The following is a 19,027-nucleotide window of genomic DNA, read 5'->3' as shown; positions in this document are numbered from 1 at the left end:
CCAGGTGGGAATCTGCCTTTCATTATTCCATGCAAATGAGCTATTTAAGCCTCCATTGGTTGTGATTTAAACTCGAGTTAAAAAAATTGTTTGGAGGACACAGGGTGGAATTTTAAAGGTGTTTTCTGCGGAAGTAGGGGATGAAAAATGATGTTTCCATTTTCTCTTTGCACATAAAGGAGACAGCTATGTGCCAGAAGATGAATGTTCTGGGGAAGCATTGCAGGGTAATGGCTGAATAAGCCTCTGGTTTTGTTTACATATCCTAAAATAAAGTTGTATGTCATCATTTTCCTGCCCAACACAAATATTGGAGAGCAGATAATTAAACAATGCCGGCAGATTTTTTTATTTAAAATAGACCCAAAAGATGGCCTACCTAAAAATGAGAAATATCTCTGCTTTCATGGGCTGTGCTCAGTGACACAGAGCAGCCTGATGCTGCTTTCTTGTATTTGGAGTATTTGGCTCCTCTGTATAAATTCAGGTTTGTTGGGACACAGATAAATATCCTTCAGAATATCTCACAAACTTGCAGCCTGTGGGTTATTCTGTAAAGAGACAAGAAATAAAATATTACGAACATCCGAAATAAATATCTATCTGGGCTTTGTGTTGCAGGAGGAATGGGTAAGAACTTCTCATTTTTGGGGCTGTATCAATCCACACCTAAAGCACTGCAATATTCAGTACCCTGGTGAAGAAAAGCCTCAGAATTCTGATGTGCTTTGAGAGTGTTATGGCTTCATTTTGAAGGGGAAAGTGAACAATCTCCACAATCTCCACTGAATCTTGGGTTTACTCAAAGGACTGTCTGGAGCTGCTGAAAAAATCAGATAAAAATTACATATATTGAGATTTAAGATCTTTTAGCTCCTGAAACATTCCTTGCTTTCGTTCAGGGAAGCAGACAGGGTGGTGATGCTCAGTGATCCTGCATCTGGCAGTCTGATTTTTGCAGTAGATTAGAAAAATAATTTGGGTTATTATTACAGTTATATAATATTATATAACTATATAATTACAATATTATATTATTATTAATAACCTAATAACTTTGGTTATGGTTATTACTATATATTATAATTATATCTATGATTATAGGGATTTTTAGGGTCTCTGGAGGTCATTTGGAGATCAAGCCAGCTGCTCAGAGCAAGTCTGACTGGATCAGATTGCTCAGGGCTGTGTCCATCTGAATCTTGGACACCTCCAAGGACAGAGATGCCACAATCTCTCCATGGGACCTTATGAAAAATACTTTTCCTTATCTATAATCAGGATGTCCCATGTTCCTCCTCACATCTCTTGCCTCACTCTGTACCTCTGAGAAGAGTTTGGCTCTGGCTTCTCTATATTCTTGCAAAAATTTGTTGAGTTCAGTGTTTCTGGCTTTAATACAGTCTAAATAACTTCAGAAAATAAAGCATGGAAGTTACAAAAGTCCTTCAGGGCACTAATTCCTAGGTTGCTCTCTGTTGCACGTGGAGTTTGCTCTGGTGCTTCTCCCACTTGCAAAAACATGGAAGAGATGCTCTCGGTGGAAAGAGCTGTTCTTTGCTTTCTCTTTCATCTCTTTGCTTTCAGCTTGAGCAGGCTGACTGTGGAGACAAGGCTGTGAGCTCAGGTGGGAGAGTCAAGTCCAAAGAGGCCATTAGAAAACAATAGTTTGGGTAAAAATTAGAATAGGTGATCACAGATTGCTCCCGTCAGTTGAATTTACTCTTCTCTCTGTCACACTGAAGGTATACATCACCTAGCTATTCCTGCTCCAGCTCCCCAGTTCATGGTAAATTAGTGCCTTGGACTGTTCTGTCAATGCTTTGTGCTCTCCCAAATTGCAGGAGATTTATACAAGACACAGCCTTGATCCTGCAAAACGCTGGCCTTGATCCAGGAAAGTACTTCAACCAGTAATTAATTTTCAACTTGCAGACATAAAAGTTAAGTGCACGTTTAAGTGCTTGGCCAGAGCATTTGGTGTCTTGCAGGCCTAAGCCCTCTGAGAAACTACTGGATCTGCTTTTTTTTAATGTGATTCAGTCTGTCACATTAAAAGATGCCATAATCTTCCCCTCCTTACCGCCACTTTCAGGAGACAAACATTGTTCTTGGATCAACTGGAGAAGAAAAAAAGAGGCCATTTTGGAATGAAAGAGTAAATTAAGAGGGCTGCCCCATGTTCAGAGGGAATGCTTGTGGTTAATGGGAACTTTACTGCTGCTCAGTGGATCACTTAATCCTTTTATTCCTGCAGCGGGCATTTCCTGCATTTTTTGCCAAACAGCTTTACAAAGCAGTCATCTGGTTTTGATTGATGGAAATGTGTCGTGAAACTCCAGCCAAGGGATCCCAAAGTTTTATAAATTGACAAGCTAGCTAGACTTTAATTAGTGTAGGAGAAAAGTGGTTCTTTATTTGTTTTTTGCCTCATTGGTGTAATTTATATGGAGCAGCGCTGGAAGGAGGAAAAGACTAGCACAACTGGTTTTACTTAGCTTAATGCACAGGCAAAATATTCTTCCAGTTACACAGCTAGAAAGGGGGAAAAAAAATCTGCAAAGCCACATATATTATCAGCTGAAATTTGCACCTTATAAACAAGATCTGGTTACTTGACCATGTCACTCAGATGAAATCCAAGGCCAAAGCAGCAAGGTGTTCACGTATTTTCTGCCTCCCCAGAGCCCTTTGTTTCTTTTTCTAAGCCCTGCTATTCGTATTCTTTGTACACACAGCACAAGGGAAATGTTGTTTCAGCCCAGCTAAACATCCTTAGATGTTTGTTCAGGAAACCTTCTCGTTTTTCAAAGGAGAGAAATACTGGAGAAATTGTAGCTCAAATAAATAAACACCCCAAGATTTTTGTTAGGGAAACCTTCTCCATTTTCCATAGCAATAAATGCTGGGGAAAAAATAAGTAGCTCATCAGCATAGTCACCTCTCAGCTGTCTGTGTTTGTAATCTTCAGGATCTGAAGAGCAGATTCCTCTAGCCTAACGATCGACTTGCTAAGCAATTATTTAGAGATCCCAGGCAGATTTGGGAGATATTTTAATTTCAAATTAATGGAGTTGCAAGTGGATCTCTACCAGCACTTGCTGTCCAGGAGCATGCAGAGACTCCTCAAGGTTTTAGTAAAGGTAATGAAGTGTCTCAGTGTCTCCAGCCTGCTGATGTGGGAGGGAATGTCGTGTTCCCAGATCACAGTGCCTCCATCCTCCTCCATCCAGGGATTCATCAAAGCCTCCATGCTCCCAGCTGCTGGAACAGCCACGGGCTGAGGAAAGGCTGGGTGTTCTCCCTGTGGAGAGGAGGCGTGAGTGAATCATTCCTTCTTTGCTGGAAAGGTCGAGCTGGGGACTTCCACATCACTTTAAAGCAGTTAATCAGTGGGATAACGTGAACATGTACTTACAGGAATATTCCTTTCTGTTTTTTTTTTCCCTCCTCCCTGCAGGTCCCAAGGGAAGAAGGATGAAGCTGTCATCTTGCTGCGGGACTCCATCAAGTACGGCCCAGAGTTTGCAGATGCTTATTCCAGCCTGGCCTCGCTGCTGGCTGAGCAGGTAACGGGGATGGCTGGGGGTGGTGAGAGCCTCTGCCTCCTGTGCATGCCCTGCTGCTGCTGCAGCAGCCCCTTCTGCACTTCTGCATGCACTGCTGCCCCAGCCGCAGCCCCTCCTGTACCTCTGCATGCACTGCAGTATCTCCTGCACCTCTGTGCATGCACTGCTGCCCCAGCTGCAGCCCCTCCTGCACCTCTGTTTGCACTGCTGCTGCTGCTGCAGCCCCTCCTGCACCTCTGCATGCACTGCTGCTGCAGCTGCAGCCCCTCCTGCACCTCTGCATGCACTGCAGCTGCAGCCCCTCCTGCACCTCTGCTTGCACTGCTGCCCCTGCAGCCCCTCCTGCACCTCTGCATGCACTGCTGCTGCAGATGCAGCCCCTCCTGCACCTCTGCATGCACTGCCACCTCTCCTGCACCTCTGTGCATGCACTGCTGCCACAGCACAGCCCCTCCTGCACCTCTGCATGCACTGCTGCCCCTCCTGCACCTCTGCATGCACTGCAGCCCCTCCTGCACTGCCCCCCTCCCCTGGCTCAGGGGTGCAGCTGCAGGGCCATGCTGTCTGCAGGAGCTCTCAGGCTGCTCCCCAGATGGCATTTTGGGGACGGGAAGCAAACCCATTCACAGTGAGTAATTACACCCACACGGCGTGGCTCTGAGTTAAACCAGGAGCTGTGAGTAAATCCCCTCGAAGCCTTCACCCACTGCACCTCGAGTGTTGTGACAGCAGGAGAGGAGAGAGCTTCCCCTCACACACCCACCCACACTGCTAACCTGGGATTAAATACATCTCAGAATAAATCACTGCAGAGGTGGGAATTGTCAGGAGCCAGGTGGGCTCTGCAGCCCATTCTGCCCCTTTCACACCCTGGATTACTGAGGGACATGATCCCGAGCTGGGAGTGGGAAGCTCCCTGGCTTTATGTTGCTTTTAATGAGCTGCTGTTCAATATTTTATTTAACCTCATTGCTCGTGTGCCTGTAGGCCTTGTTTGCTGTGCACAGGCAAGGCTGGGCTCTGCAGGCAGAATTGCTCATTTCCTCCCAGCCCTGCTCCCCACGCTCCTTACTCAGACCCTCCCTCCTCTCTGGAGTTAGGTGATTTATTTCCACAACGTCCCTGTGAGGTGAAATATTGTCCCCCACGGAGGAAAAGAGGACTTGAGGCACAAAATCCTCGAGTTCAGGAGGAGCCATGAGGCCAGCAAGCCCTCCTTTGCTGCACAGCTGCAGAGCAGGTGAGGATGCTGTGCTCTGGGCAGTGGGTGACAAGGTCCCTGTCACTCCAGCACACCTCTGCAAACCTCCTGAAAACTGATTTATTCCTCCTTCAGTTTTCAGATCTAACTCTTCCATAGCATGGGGTGCTGAAGGTTTTTTAAATGGTTGCTGGATATAAATACAGACAAAGCAAAATGGTATCTTTTGCTGCTTTGCATTACTCTGGTTTGTGAAATTTTCTCTATGTAAGAGAAGGGGAGAAATTTCAGCAAAACTACAGGCAGAGGTCTTGTTTAATCTTCTTTAATGATGTAGGCACTCTGCAAAACTCACCTATGATGGATGTGAATTAGTGAAAGATGTTCTATTTTATTTTCCCTTTTGAGGGAATTTCAAATATTATCAACATTATCTGCAGGGAATCTTGAAATACAGTGTATGAATTTGGAGATGAGCCTCATTGAATGGGAACTCTGCTTTGAATAATCCCATCAATGAAGAGTCTCCTGCAAGCACAGGAAATGATTCCTCTGCAGTAATACCTGGTTTTAATATTAATTGAAATTATTAATTAGAACGATCAACTGCAAGGTCAACAGAGCAATAAAACCATTATAGAGTCCCGAGACCTTCTGCCCAAAGCAAATGCCATTAGTAAGTCCAGCAATAATTCATCTCTCTTATATATGGATTTTTCATCCTCTTGTGACTTTAGTAAGTGGTAGGAAAAAAGAAAATTGGTACAATTTTCTCAGATTATTATAACCCCCCTATTGAAGGGGATGCATCCCAAATAGGGCTTTTGGTTCCTTCCCTTCCACACCCGTAAGAAATGCTGCTAAGAATGATGTCTCAGGTGCCAGGGAATTAACCTGGAACTTGATGAAATTGCCCTTTTCTCTCCTTGATAGCTGATTCTGAAACCAGAGCTGAGGTGGAAAAAAACCCCACAGCTGCACTGTACAGAACATTTTGGCTTGTTTGTGCCTTTTATAAATGCTTGGCCTCCTGACTGCTCTTTCTGCTCGGAATCAGAACTCAGTTGCAATGTACTGCAGTTTTCCTTGATTTCCGTGGTCACTGCAGTGGTGCTGGGAGTGGAAATCAAACATTTCTGCTGCCTGTTTTCACAACATTCTGACGCTGCTTCCCCACAGCTTCCCTTCTTCCCAGCTTCAGTTTAATCCATAATTCTGTGCTTCAGTTTCATCCATCATTCTGTGCTGCTTTGTGGCTTTTTTCAGTTCCCATTTCAACTGAGTTTGTGTGTGTGTGTTCCTTAGAAAAAGCAACTTTTAAACCCACTCAGCTGCAGAGGAGAGCCTAGTCAGGCATAACCAAACTGAAAATCTGAGCCTTATGAAAAACAGACCCAAAACCCTGGAGTTCAACCCAGAGATTCTCATATGCATAATTTTTTTTTAATATCGTAAAAAAAATCTCATGCATTTTTTAAGCCAGTCTTCTGAGTTTGGTGAGGTTGATAAATGTTTCATGAAGGTCTGGGAGTGACAGTATTAAGTGTTAATGAGAATCAAGCCTTGATGAACTTGGAGCTCTGTTTCTCCTAAGAAAAGGAGAGGCTGTGAGGAGGGAAAACCTTGGCAGGAATAGCAGGTTCCACCCTTGCCACTTTCTGACTGTGCTTAATGCAAACACTTTGTCAGACTGGGCACTGAGCCTGAGGCATGCAGGGTCAGGGTGTTAAGGTGCCAAAAAAGCAATGCAGCCACGAGAAAAAGTGCTAAAAGTGCTTAATGTTGGTGAGTTTTTTGACACGGAGTGCTGTAATGCAGTTCAACACAGCCCTCCCTTGCTTTAAAAATTGGGTTTATGATCAGTAAATAAAATGAACTGACATACGTGCATGCAAAACTGCATTCATTGGCTGGAAATTAAAAGCAGAGGAAAAGAAAATAATGCATAAATCTTTGAAATATGCTCAGAAAATTGCTCTTCATTTAAGTCAGTCCTGGTGATTGCTACACTTTTCCTGAGTCTGCAGGATAATGTTGTCAAATTCACATCAATATATCCAAAATTTCCAAAGTTAAGCACTTTTAAAAAAACATATTTCTGTGCTTTATTGCACACTTGTCTTTTTTTTTGCTGGCTGACCTTTATCATGTAAATGTGAAGGGATTTAACTGTGGCTAACTGTGTGACTCTGTGATCAAGTCATACCCTTTCAGTGCAATCCATTCCATCTCTCCAGCTCTGAAACAGGAGGTGACAAAACAGGTGGATGCTTTCTGTACTCAGGGTGTTCCCAAAGAAAAGATCTGTGTTTTCTAGAAGTGCTCAGAACCAACAAACCTGGAAATCTGTGCAGAATGTGAGGGCTCAGTGCATCCTGGAGTCAGCATGTCCCATCAGTCCCTGTCAGCTTCACCTCACACACTGACAATGCCTGGTTTTAATCCAAATCTGTCCAATTTTCCCCACTCTTCCACCACTCTCCATCTCTCTCCAGCTTCCTCTATCCCCCTGCACTCTCTCCCTAACCATCACACACAGCAAGCTTTCATTCCTTGTGTTTTCCTCCCTGCTTAGGGGATGAACAGCAGAGCTCCTGAGGGGAAAAGTTAGCCAGCGAGATGCTCATTAAACAAATAAATTAGGATATATCATCCCCTGGATGACAGATATTTCTCAACAGAACCAACACAATCTTTCTGCCATGGCTAAAGAAATCTCTTTCTCTTTTAAGGAACGGCTCAAGGAAGCTGAGGAGGTCTACAAGGCTGGCATAGAGAATTGTCCAGAGAGCTCAGATCTGCACAACAACTATGGTGTTTTCTTGGTTGATACTGGTAAGTGAGAAGGAGCCAGGGATTTTCCCCTCCCTGCCTTCTTTGCTCTGATTTATTTTGTTCAGCAGCACACATCTAAAAGGGTGTCAAAAGCTTCCAAGGCAATAGATGTGCCTCCACAGCAGCTGGGAAATAAATATCCCTGTGCTGCTGAGAGGGCACAGAGCACTGGAATTTGTAATTAGTGCAGGCAGGAGTGTTCAGCCCTGCTGTTCCTTTCAGTGTTTCTCACCATCTTCACTTGCCCTCTCCAGAGTGAGCTGGGCAGCACCCTGACAGTGTTGCCATTTTTCCAGCAAGGCATGGTCACATCAAACCAAATCTCAGGCACACAAATGGATTGTTATGGAGCACATGCAGCCCCACTTGGTGACAGAGCAGCTCCTGGACTGTAAGGGTTGAGTGCCACCACTGTAGAAAGGAACGTGGCTTTTAAACCACAATCATCTGTGAGAACAAAACCTGACACACTGTGGGGTGAATTGATTTTTCAGGAGCTCTGTAATGGCATCCTTTATTTTCTGGGCTCCTGGTTCCCATCCAGCTTCCTCGGTGCTTTCTGGCATTCACATAACAGCAACAAAAACGTCACTGTAATTGCCACCCTTTATTGACAGCTTTATAAGTGAGGCTAAGTTTGACAAATGCCTGGTGGAAACTGGCTGTTGTCTCGCTCTGGTCCCTCCAGAGCAGAGCCAAGACTCAGTGATGAAATAGTCTCAGCCCAAAGTATCTGTTTGCCACCCATTCTGCCCCTTTCACAGGTGGTGCTTGGGAGGAAAGGACTGTGGTGTCTGTCAGTCTGCAATTGGCTTTTCTGCCTCTGAGCTAATTCCTGGCCATCACTTCTCTGTAGCACCAGTGTGAAACAAATACAAAACCAAAATCGGTATTCAGAATCAAGAGGCATTAGCAAAAGAGGTTGAGGTTCTGAATTTGTGCCCTGGCAAAATTCAAGCTTGCAAATAAGGATTCGTGAGCAATTTCCCTCTGATGCTGTACTCATCTTTGCTTGCCAGCCCAGATAAACTGTTCTATTCCTGCCAAAATCTGTGGTTCAAATGCAGTGCAGAGCACTCTCTGCTTTTTGCACTTGTGTACTCTGCCAAAGTCACAACCATCGTTTCCTGCTTCACTCCCACGCTTCCCTACACACAAACAACTGGGAAAAAAACCCTCTGACGACTTATACTCAGGGCATGATGTGTCAATAACCCTGGTGGAGCAGTGACAAGGCGTGAAGGAAGTGGCTGCTGGTGAGGCTGTGCTCTTTGCTGGCAGCACAGGGAGAGGCTGTGAAGCACCACAGCGATTAACTCACAGCATTTTGTGCAACAAGCCTCCAGCAGTGCCAGGCTTTGGGGACACACGGCTCCAGACAGCTCTGCAGTGGTCACAGGCACTCAGTGTGTCTCTCTCAATGATGCACATTACCCCTGGGTGTTGAGCAAGGGGCTGAGGTGCGTGCCCAGCTGCTTCCCAGGATGTTTTGTGGATATAATTTTCAGAAACATCTGCCTGCTCAGTGGTGGGGAAAGATTGAGGCTGCTGCTGGATGTTTTGGGAAAGTTGTACCTTGAACAGCACATCCTCAGCCTTGGGTGAATCTTGTACAGTTCTGAATTTCTCTGCAGATGTTCCTTGTCATTCCTGCAGAGGAGATGCTGAGATGCATCCCTGTAAATTTTAAGTTGCATAGATGGTCTCAGAAAAACCAAACTAGATCTGAAAAGCTATGAAAATAAAATTCCCACAGCAGCATGTTCAGTGCCCCAACATGCACTGGCTGTTTTTGAGGTCTGTTTTCCAGCTAGAAATGGAATGAAATACATTGTGAAGTGATTCAGTTTAAAAAATGCCAACACTGAAAAGCTTTGTTGATGCACAAAGCTCTTTGAGAATTGGTTTTCATCAGGAGATTATCTGGTCTGGAGTTTACAAACCAATTAAGCGAGCCCTGGGACTAAAAATGCAGCATTTCCATTGCTGAAATGCTGGAACTTTATACTTTTACCATTATTTAGCAAAAGAAAAATATGATATTAGGAGTAGAACTTCAGGCACTGGGGTTGGGATCTCACAGCTCTTTTTGCTTGCATTTTGCTGTGGTGCTCAGTGATGTCATGGGCTGCAGGACCTTGCACGTTGTCACACAGCGAAGCAGTGCCACCCAATGGCTCCTGAGCAGCACAGAGGTGGTGCCTACGTGCTCCAAAATAGGCTCTTGGACACCTCTGCTCGGGGATTTATTGCCCTGAGGGGGAATTAGCTGGTCTCTGGCAGCTACTCCCAGTGCTGTTGAGTAATGCACAGAGACTGAGCTGGAGCTCAGGGCAGCAGAGCAGAGGTGGAGGGAATAGTCTGTCTGGAAAGAGGTGAAATTATTTGCAGTTCTGGTGGTGTTGTGGGGAATTCTGGATGGCTTGTTCTCCATTCCTCACTGCCTTCCCTCCAGGGGGAAAGGATGCTCCAGCAGGAGATGGCACATGTGCCCCAGCCCCTTCTCTGAGGGGGCTCTGTCCTTGGCACAGGGGTTGTGTCCCCCCTGCTGCATGATCAGAGGGTGCTTTCAGTCAGGAATCATTTTCTGGAGACTGAAAAACCCTCCCCTAGAAAATCTGTTTCTCAGGATTATATCTGAATATTGGGGCTTAAATCTTAGTTTGGTCAGCGTTTCTCTTACACTTAGGCTGAGGCAGGATTTCATTCTCACAATGTTCCCCATGCACAGAGCAATAGATGAGAGAAAGCCAGAGCATTACTGCGTGCTGAGTTGGAGACAGGATTTTCCTGAGGCACAGTTTAATGTCTTTTCTCCTCTGCAGGGAATCCTGAGCGAGCCATGTCCCACTACAGGCAGGCCATCCTGCTGAGCCCTGCTCACCACGTGGCCATGGTCAACCTGGGCAGGCTGCACCGCTCCCTGGGGCAGAACAAGGAGGCTGAAGTGTGGTACAAGAGGTGAGCATTTGGGCTGGGGGACAGAGGGTTTCCTCCTGCCCCTGTGTGGCTTGTCTCTGCTAAAGAGTTCCTGATACACAGATCAGTGCAAGTGTGGGGTTTCCTCCCTTCATTCTCCGTCTGTTTGAGACCAGATTTGGCTGTTTTTGGGGAGTGCTTGGAAAGGCAGCATTGGCTCAGGCAGTGTTGACTTCCCTGCACTGTTCCCAAGCCCCCAGGATGGACACTGGCTGAGGGATGCTCTGATCAGAAAGTTGGACGTTTCTTGGTGCCAGGAGGAGGTTTTATTATCAGAACTCCCACCCTGCCTGAAGCTGCTCTGTGGTTGCTGCACAGCTCAGCACCAAACCCTTGGCAGCACCAGGAATTCTGGCCTTTCCCAGCAATGTGCCAGCAGCAGGCAGCCTCTGACTCCAGCTGTGCTGCAGGATGGACTGGCTGGGGGTATTTGGGCCTCCTTTATGTGGATTTATGCTCACACTCCCATCACTGCCAACCATCCCCACTCCTCCTGCAGGTTCATGGGCTCTCTGGAGGTGACTCTTTGCCCTTCTCAGGTGGCCACAGCGATTCCTGCTGTGAGCACACTCATCCACGACTGAACCTTGTGCTTCCCAGCTGGGATGCTGCAGAGCTTTGCTTCCCCATCCCATCACCAGCCCACCTCACTCCCCCTTTGCTCCTCACACCCCCTGAAAGCCTCTCTCTCCCCAAACCCCAGGGCACTGAAGGTATCCCGGAAGGCTGAGATCCTGTCCCCTCTGGGGGCTCTGTACTACAACACGGGGCGCTACGAGGAGGCTCTGCAGGTCTACAGGGAAGCAGCTGCACTGCAGCCCTCAAACAAGGACATCCGACTGGCACTGGTGAGCAGGGATAGGGCAGGGCCAGGGTGTTGTCATAGAAATTTCCTAAAAAGGGAAAAAAGGGTATTTGCCTTGGTATTTAATAGGATCTTAGCTGCACAGCTCTTTGAGGTGGAACACACACAGAAGCACAACCTATACAACAACAATACAATTTTATGGGCCTTGCAAATTAGCCTATCTACCTGAAATTCCCCAATAAGAAACTTAATAGATGAAGTAATTGTCCCCCTATTCTAATTGCCCCCTACCAAAATGAGATTACAGCCCAGTTTACAAAATATGTTCCAGGGAAAAGGTTCCATCCAAGGTTGGAGCCTCTAGTTCTATAGTATACATACACATATATATGAATATATATATACATATATACATATATATGTATATAAGTGTATCTATGTATATATATATGTGAAAATATATACATATATACACTATCTGTATAGATATATATAGATAGTATAGAGCTCTTGGTCTCCTACTGTGAATATTTGGTTTTCCCACTTTGCAAAACCCCCAAACTAAACTAAATACCAGACTACAAAAATTACAAGTATGTGGGGCTAAGGTACAAAGAGTGTGTAAAAGGCACAAGGAAAGGGTATAAAAACTGTATAAAAAAGGGTATAAAGACAAAAACCATCAGGCATCAACAGCAGGGGAGCAGCAGCCACGGGGTGCAGCCCAGGGTGTTGCAGAGGGCTGAGTTTTCCAAGACCATAACCATTTATACCATGGCTCTGTGACAGGCTCAGGTTCTGGCGATGATGGGGAGGACCAAGGAGGCCGAGAAGATGACAAACCATATCCTTAACGAGGATGCAGAGTGCCTGGAGTGCTATCGCCTCCTCTCAGCCATCTACAGCAAGCAGGAGCTCTATGCCAAGGTACCTGGGCATGGGGTGCTCTTGTCCCAAGGGCTCACACACACTGCTCAGGTCAAATTTCACACTCCCATCTCTCTGGGCACATGTCATGTGCCTCAGCACACATCCAGTAGATTATTGCTTCACTGAAACCTCAGAAGGTTTTACTAAAACTTCTACATGCTAAGACTTGAGCTAAGCAGTGTGGTTTTCTTAGGACTTACACCTCCTGCTGCTGTCAGCCCCACAGCTGGGAAATGGCATATGAAAACCTCATTTCCCTGCATTTTAATGATGTGGGGCAAACAAGGGAAGGAGAAAGATGACTTTTAATGCTGGGAGTGCATAGTGGTGAGGAAAGAATGAGAAGTGGGAAGGTGCTGAATGGAAGGCACACAATGTCCTCTTGCTTTTTCACAGGCACTTGAAGCTATAGAGAAAGCGCTTCAGCTAAAACCAAAGGATCCAAAAGTCATATCAGAGCTCTTTTTCACTAAAGGAAACCAGCTAAGAGAACAGAATCTCCTTGACAAGGCTTTCGAGGTATGACTGCTCTAAAACCTACCTATTTTTTAGGATAAGAGATAGAATTTGCTCATTGTGTTGAAAACTCCCTGGTGTATACACCCTAGCCTTGGGAGAATACTCTCAATATCCCTAGAGATGTTTAATCCTGATTTGAATCCTTTCCTGTTGTGTTTAAACAGTGCTGTTTGACAGACTCCAGGAGGTTCTTACTGCTTTTCCTCCCACACTCAGTGTCAGTGAGGAGGGAAAGCACTCTCCTCAGGTCCTTGTGAAAGCTCCATGCAGGTGGCTGGTCCAGAGTCTGCTGCCAGCTCCAAATTAAAGCCCTGCAGATAAAGAGCAACCACATGGCTCGTAGCTGGCAAGCAGTGTGGCTGGCATTGCTGAGGAAATGGCCCTGATGTGCAGGAGACCCCAGTGGTGTAGGGGACAGGGTCACAGGTGTGGCTCCTCTCACAGTGCAGGAAAACCACACATTGGCAGGGAAAACCTGTGAGACGAAGTGAGCCATGAAGGAGGACATTATATGCCTCTGCTGCAAAGAAACTGAAATTCACTTTGTGCATTGTACATAAGAGGAATTTGAATTACATTCTGAATGGCTTCAGGAGAGGAAACTGCGTTTCTCTTTCCCCTCCAGCACTGGTTTTGTTTGAAGATTCAGACTCTTAACCTTGAAATGTTTCATGTTTCTGTAGAGCTATAAACGGGCTGTGGAGCTCAACCCAGACCAAGCCCAGGCCTGGATGAATATGGGAGGCATTGAGCACATCAAGGTAGGACAATTTTGATTTTCCTGAAGCTGCCAGGTTCAGAGACACCTACTCAGGACAAAAAGCTGAATTTGTTGTTTGTGAACAGCAAGTGTCCTTGACATATTTCATCCAAAAAAAGGAGGAAAGTCCCTCCACTCCAGCTAGAATTTTCCAACCAGGTTGCTTGGTAATATGTCTCCTGTAATGCAAATTTCATATTTTAAGAGCGCAGGCTGCAAGGAACAGCCTGCTCTTCTCTAAAGTTTTCCTGCTTCAGTTGTTGACCTACCTTAGATAAATGTCATTGTCAGTTGACTCTTAAGGTTCTTCTCTACCTAATGAATTTAATAAAGATGTCTAATGGCAGAATACTGGCATGAAATTATGGAAATAGACAGCCTGCCCTGTGGTTGCTAATTCTTTTGAATACTTTAGCATATCATTATGATTTGGGTCTTAAGGAGTCACATTGTGTGACGTCCTTAAGCTGTCCTGTTGCTGGGTAAAATTAACTCTCCTGGTGCAACATAACAGAAAAATGTAAATCTATTTCTTAGCACTTGGTGATCTATTTCATAAAGAAGTAGTATTTTTGTAACCCAACAATGTCAAGGCTTTTAAACTCTATTTCCCCTGCATTATGTTTTTCACCTTACCCTCAGAATGAACTTTCAGGGAATGTGAATGAGACCTGCCACTCATTTTTTTTGTAGGGGAGCTACATCACAGCCCGTGACTACTATGAGAAAGCCTTACAGCTGGTGCCAAACAGCAAGCTGCTGAAGGAGAACCTGGCCAAGCTGGATCGCTTGGAGAAACGATTTCAGGAAGTCCAGGAGAAAGAGCAGACATAGCAATCAGTCACCAGCAGAGTGACACTCGTGCCCCTTGGAGAAGAGGATGGGGGAAGCCTGTTCCTCAAAGTGATGCTGAAGGAACTTGGAGAGGACTCAGAATTATGGAAGGCAAACTTGGAATGCACGCTTGGGTTTGACCAAAGTTGCAGGAGACACTCAGCTCCTGTGGGACGTGCTGGAGCATGGATGAAAACCTTCCTTTAATCAAGATTTGTGTCTAGGCTGAGCCCATTTCAGTCGCACTGGGAGTGTGGGTGGGACATGTACCTCCAGTGATTGTCACCAGGGAAACCATGGGGACAAAGCACTCATCCATTGCAGCAGGGGTGGAGCAGCACCTCCTGTTCCTTCACCTCATCCATCTCGAGTACCACTGATGGCTTCATTGCAAGTGCTGCAGACAGGAAAAAAATGGTCATAGTGGTCACAGAAAAAAGGGTTCCAAGGGGTTAATGCTGAGGAAATTTTGGCCACTTCTACAGCTCGAAATGTGACTTGGAAATTATTTTAGAGAAAGGGAAAACTATTTAAATATCACCCTGGAAGGATGATTCTACAAGTAGGACAGATGATCCTTTGAGGGAAAACCTAGCCTGAATGCTTTACTCATTAGACAGTAATTTTGTAGTAATTCAGGTTCATGATGTCAGCTCTGTCCAATATCATATGGCTTTACCCTTTGCCCTCTCCCTCCAGGCCAAATAATTATTACTCTGGAAAAAATTGAACTACCCAAAGGCAATGGGAAGCTTTAGCATTACTTGTCCTCCTGCTCAGTTCCCAGTATGGAAAACAAACAACTTATCTGATCAGTATAGGAGGTAAAGTGAAGCCACAGAGAGATTTGGGGAGATTTGCTAGCCTGGAAAGGTATGAAGTAGGATTTTTTGTGGGTGTGCAGGGACAAAACCCATTTATCATGGTGATAACACTGACAAAACCCTTAGTCAGAGTGTTCTCACCCACTCCCCTAAGAGATACAGAAAATCACCTATAGCTGATCAGGCATAAATCTATATTTTTAAATACTGAGGTGGGGAAAACAAATTCTCTTCAGAACTGGGGCTTTTATTTTTGAGCTTTATTTATTTAACTTATAACAATCAAATAATTAATATATTTTCTCTGTTTTATACGAACTGGGCAATGTCCTTCACAGCTGGCCACGTGGTTGGAGTTGTGACTCGTGTTGTCTGAAGGTAGAAAAAGGGAGAACCAGTGAGGCCTGCTGGAATAATTCCCTCTAAAGATCCTAAGGCAGAGCACTTCTGCTGCTTCCAGGGAGTGTCAGTGGGATCTGCCTCGTGCCTTTGGGTTTGGCCATCCGGGGAGGTCATCAGTTTGTTCCTCCTGCAGCAATAAACTGCTAGAGAAGTGGTTTTGTTTGAGCTTGACTGTGGCCAGAGCCTGCAGAAGAGCAGCCCAGGGATTGGCATTATCAGGAAAGGGCAGTTCAGATGAGGTGTGTGATGCCTTAGAGCACATCTGGCAGGAGAAGCCTGTGTGGCAGGCAGCCCTGTGCTGCCCAGATTGGGCTGGTGCTGGCCATGGCACCTCAGCAAGCTCCAGATTCCCTCAGTGGGATGTGCTGGTGGTTCCATTTGAGAAGCCTGCTGTGCTGCTGCTGCTGCTGGTCAAATTTCTGACAAATTCCTGATGTGATTCCAGCTGTTTGTCGCGCTGAGGGAGTCCAGGTGGAGCTGTCTGCCCTGCCAGGGTTGATGGAGCTGCCAGAGCTTTGGCTGTGCACCCTGTGAGGCCAGACTGGGCTGTCCCCCTGCCCAAGGAGCCTGGCCAGTGCCCACAGCTGGGCAGGGGTGGCAAAACAGATGTTTGGCTCTCTCCCTTCCAACCAGCTTCCCAGGGGAGCACTGGGATCAAGATAAGTTGTTTTGCTGGTGAATTTTCTGCCCCCAGCCCAAGCAGCCTGTTTTATTTTCCAGGGCCAGGGGTGAGTTTGAGCTCCTGAGGTTCATCAGCAGCCCAGTTCACAGAGCAGCTTTGCAGAGCCCTGGGCTGCCAGGATGGCCAGGAGGAGGTGGATCCTGCCAGCACATTCCCATGGGATGGGAATCCACAGCTTAAAAGGCCTCTGACAGCAATCAGTTCCCCTTCACGCATCTTTTGAATCATAAAGATATATTAAATAAATACTATATATTCCACAGGCCCCACTGCAGTGTGTGGCTTTAAATTGTGGCCAAGGAAATGTATTTTTTCAAATACAGAAGTTGTATTTTTTATAGCAATGCTTTGTGAGGGGGAAGACTTAGCTTTACGTTTTTAACTTCAGCTTAAACCTTTGTTTGTCTTTCCTGAGAGACCTGGTAGAAATTATTGTCTCCTTCTTGTCCTATAGCCAGATCAAAGCCATCTTGGCCTCCTAAAACTGGTTTATGTGTAGAAGTAGAATCCAAATTTGGGTGCCCCCCTCCCAGATGCTGGAGAAGGATTGATTTCCATTTGTGCAGCACTTGCAGAAAATGGAGAAAAATGAAACTATCCTCCAAATAAGGGAAGTGGTTTGCTTGGAAGGCAAAGCATATCCACTTGCCTGGATTAGGAGATAACACACCCAGGGATTTCAATGCCAGTTGGACCAGTTTACATTTCTGTGCCACCTCTCCACACTTTGGGTTTATGGTAGTTTTGGAGAGAGGAGGGCTCAGTAATGAACCCCACATCCCAAACCAGCACTTTATCCCCATCTAGGCAGGGTGACAGGCTGCAAACTGGCAGGATGGCTCAGACCACGAGCTACCAAAGCAGTGAAACCCTGGTCAAACTCTGAGCTGACTCCCTGTCCTGTTGGCACCCATGCTGAAACCCTGTGTTTGTTCAGGGCAGGAATCATGGCAAAGGTTTACTGCAGGCAAGGAACAGAGCAGGATATGAAATGGATTAGCTCCACCAAAATGGAACGCTATTGTGAAAGATAAATCGAGCAACTTACCTTGTGATAACTTCATATTATCTTAATTAATCATAGGAAATGTTCTCTTCCTCCAGCATTGCACAGGTTCGGAAATAATGAGATATAAATCCATTGTTTTCTGCCAGCTCCAGTGCATGGCTAGCAGAGATTGCAAATTAATAAATGGCTGAAGATGTGCCTGGTGGGGGAGAGTTCATGCTCTCTGCATTGGCTAAACCTCAGTGCTCACTGATATTAAAGCAGAGAATTAATGGAAAGCTGGTTAGGCAGGACTCTCGTGTACTCACTGTGCATTTTAATCCTAAATGAGAAACATAATAATTGTGTTGCTTTTGCCTTTCCCCGTGAATCATATTTGCAGCTGATGGATTTTGTTTCATTTTACTGATTATTTAAATTCCAGCATTCTTTGCTTCCACCCCTTTTCCATCCCCCAGGATAAATGATGCAGTGGGGGGAATTTTCTCTCTCTCTAGCCTTGGACTAGATTTTCCTACAAATGTGCAGGCAATTTATTTTGGCCAAACAGTGAGTGAATGTGAATGGCCTTCATTCCAGAGATCTCGAGGAGGGCAGGGGGCTGTGCATGCATGCATGTGGGTGGAAAGAAGTAGAAGTAAAAAAAAAAAAAAAAATTCAAAATTAAGAGCCTAACTTGCAGGGGAGGCTGGACACCCCTAAAATTATCTAAAAACTATGAAAGCTTCTCCACAGTTGCAGAAATCAGGCCAGATATGGTGTACAATACTGGGTGAGAGAAGATAATTGCCAATCCAATTTATTAATTAAGCAGTTTGGAATATCATTATGTGGTCTTTTGCCCCACTTGTCCTCCAACTCGGTGAAACAGCTGGTGTGTGATTAAGTCTTTTCAATCTTTATGGGATTAAGTTGACCAAGTGCTCAATTTCTATCTTTCATAGATGCAATTATGCACAACCTTTTGAAAAAATTAGCCCTTAGAGGGCTTTTTTCCCCCCCAACCTTCAGTCTCTTGCAGCAATTTCAAAATGCACCATTTTGCTTTCATGTACATTTAAACCCAGCAGCAAAAGGGAAAAATAAAAAAAAAAGAAAAGAAAAAAGAAAAAAAACAGCGCTTGGCATTCACTGGTGTTTTTTAATGTGGCAAAGTTGCTTCAGGTAACCTTGATAACTTTGTGCAAAAGTTCATTGCCATGTTTTGTACTAACTTGCTGGAGTTTTTTTTTCTTCTGGAAAATACCCCCAGTGGTATCCTCTGTAAAAGTTACAGCTTCTGCAAGTGTATGACTGTAGAAATCTCTGCCTGAAGTGGATGTCACGCTGTGTGTTCCTCTCATGCAGGAGTTGTTTGCATTGCCTGTTGTTCATAATGGTTCTTATTTCTGTATCTAATTTTTTAAAATTCGTTGTGCATATCTTTTTAAAAAAAGAAAAAAAATGAACAAAAACAACACCACAAGAAAACAGCCTGTGGATTAGAGATCTCTGAAAAATAAATTCACTTTTAGCAGCAGCTGGATGTGTGTCAGTGATACAGGAATCAGCAAAGTCTTTGCTTTTTTCACTGTGGGATTTATGGCTTGATTTCCCATAAAGGATTTATGCTCGAAGTCTTTGCAAAAGAAAATGTATGTAAATGTCTATTTTCTATAAAAAGCAAGAAAAGTAA

At 45.1% G+C, this 19,027-nt stretch overlaps 1 protein-coding gene across 1 annotated transcript in view; it reads left to right on the top strand.

Annotated features, from left to right (window-relative positions):
- TMTC1 (transmembrane O-mannosyltransferase targeting cadherins 1) overlaps positions 1 to 15,573 on the top strand; it is a 112,157-nt gene extending 96,584 nt beyond the window's left edge. The window contains exons 13-20 of the mRNA XM_085049445.1: positions 3,461 to 3,569; positions 7,503 to 7,605; positions 10,431 to 10,566; positions 11,288 to 11,432; positions 12,182 to 12,319; positions 12,719 to 12,841; positions 13,525 to 13,602; positions 14,295 to 15,573. Coding sequence (XP_084905571.1) covers positions 3,461 to 3,569; positions 7,503 to 7,605; positions 10,431 to 10,566; positions 11,288 to 11,432; positions 12,182 to 12,319; positions 12,719 to 12,841; positions 13,525 to 13,602; positions 14,295 to 14,435 — 973 coding nt within the window. The 3' untranslated portion in view covers positions 14,436 to 15,573. The remainder of the gene's footprint in view (positions 1 to 3,460; positions 3,570 to 7,502; positions 7,606 to 10,430; positions 10,567 to 11,287; positions 11,433 to 12,181; positions 12,320 to 12,718; positions 12,842 to 13,524; positions 13,603 to 14,294) is intronic.
- The last annotated feature ends 3,454 nt before the right edge of the window (positions 15,574 to 19,027 follow it).

Source organism: Lichenostomus cassidix, chromosome 1Ab (genome assembly GCF_008360975.1).
Source record: "Lichenostomus cassidix isolate B80296 chromosome 1Ab, HeHo_3.0, whole genome shotgun sequence".
NCBI lineage: Eukaryota > Metazoa > Chordata > Aves > Passeriformes > Meliphagidae > Lichenostomus > Lichenostomus cassidix.
Note: the sequence above shows the minus strand (reverse complement) of the source record. Positions and strands in the feature narration are given on the sequence as shown.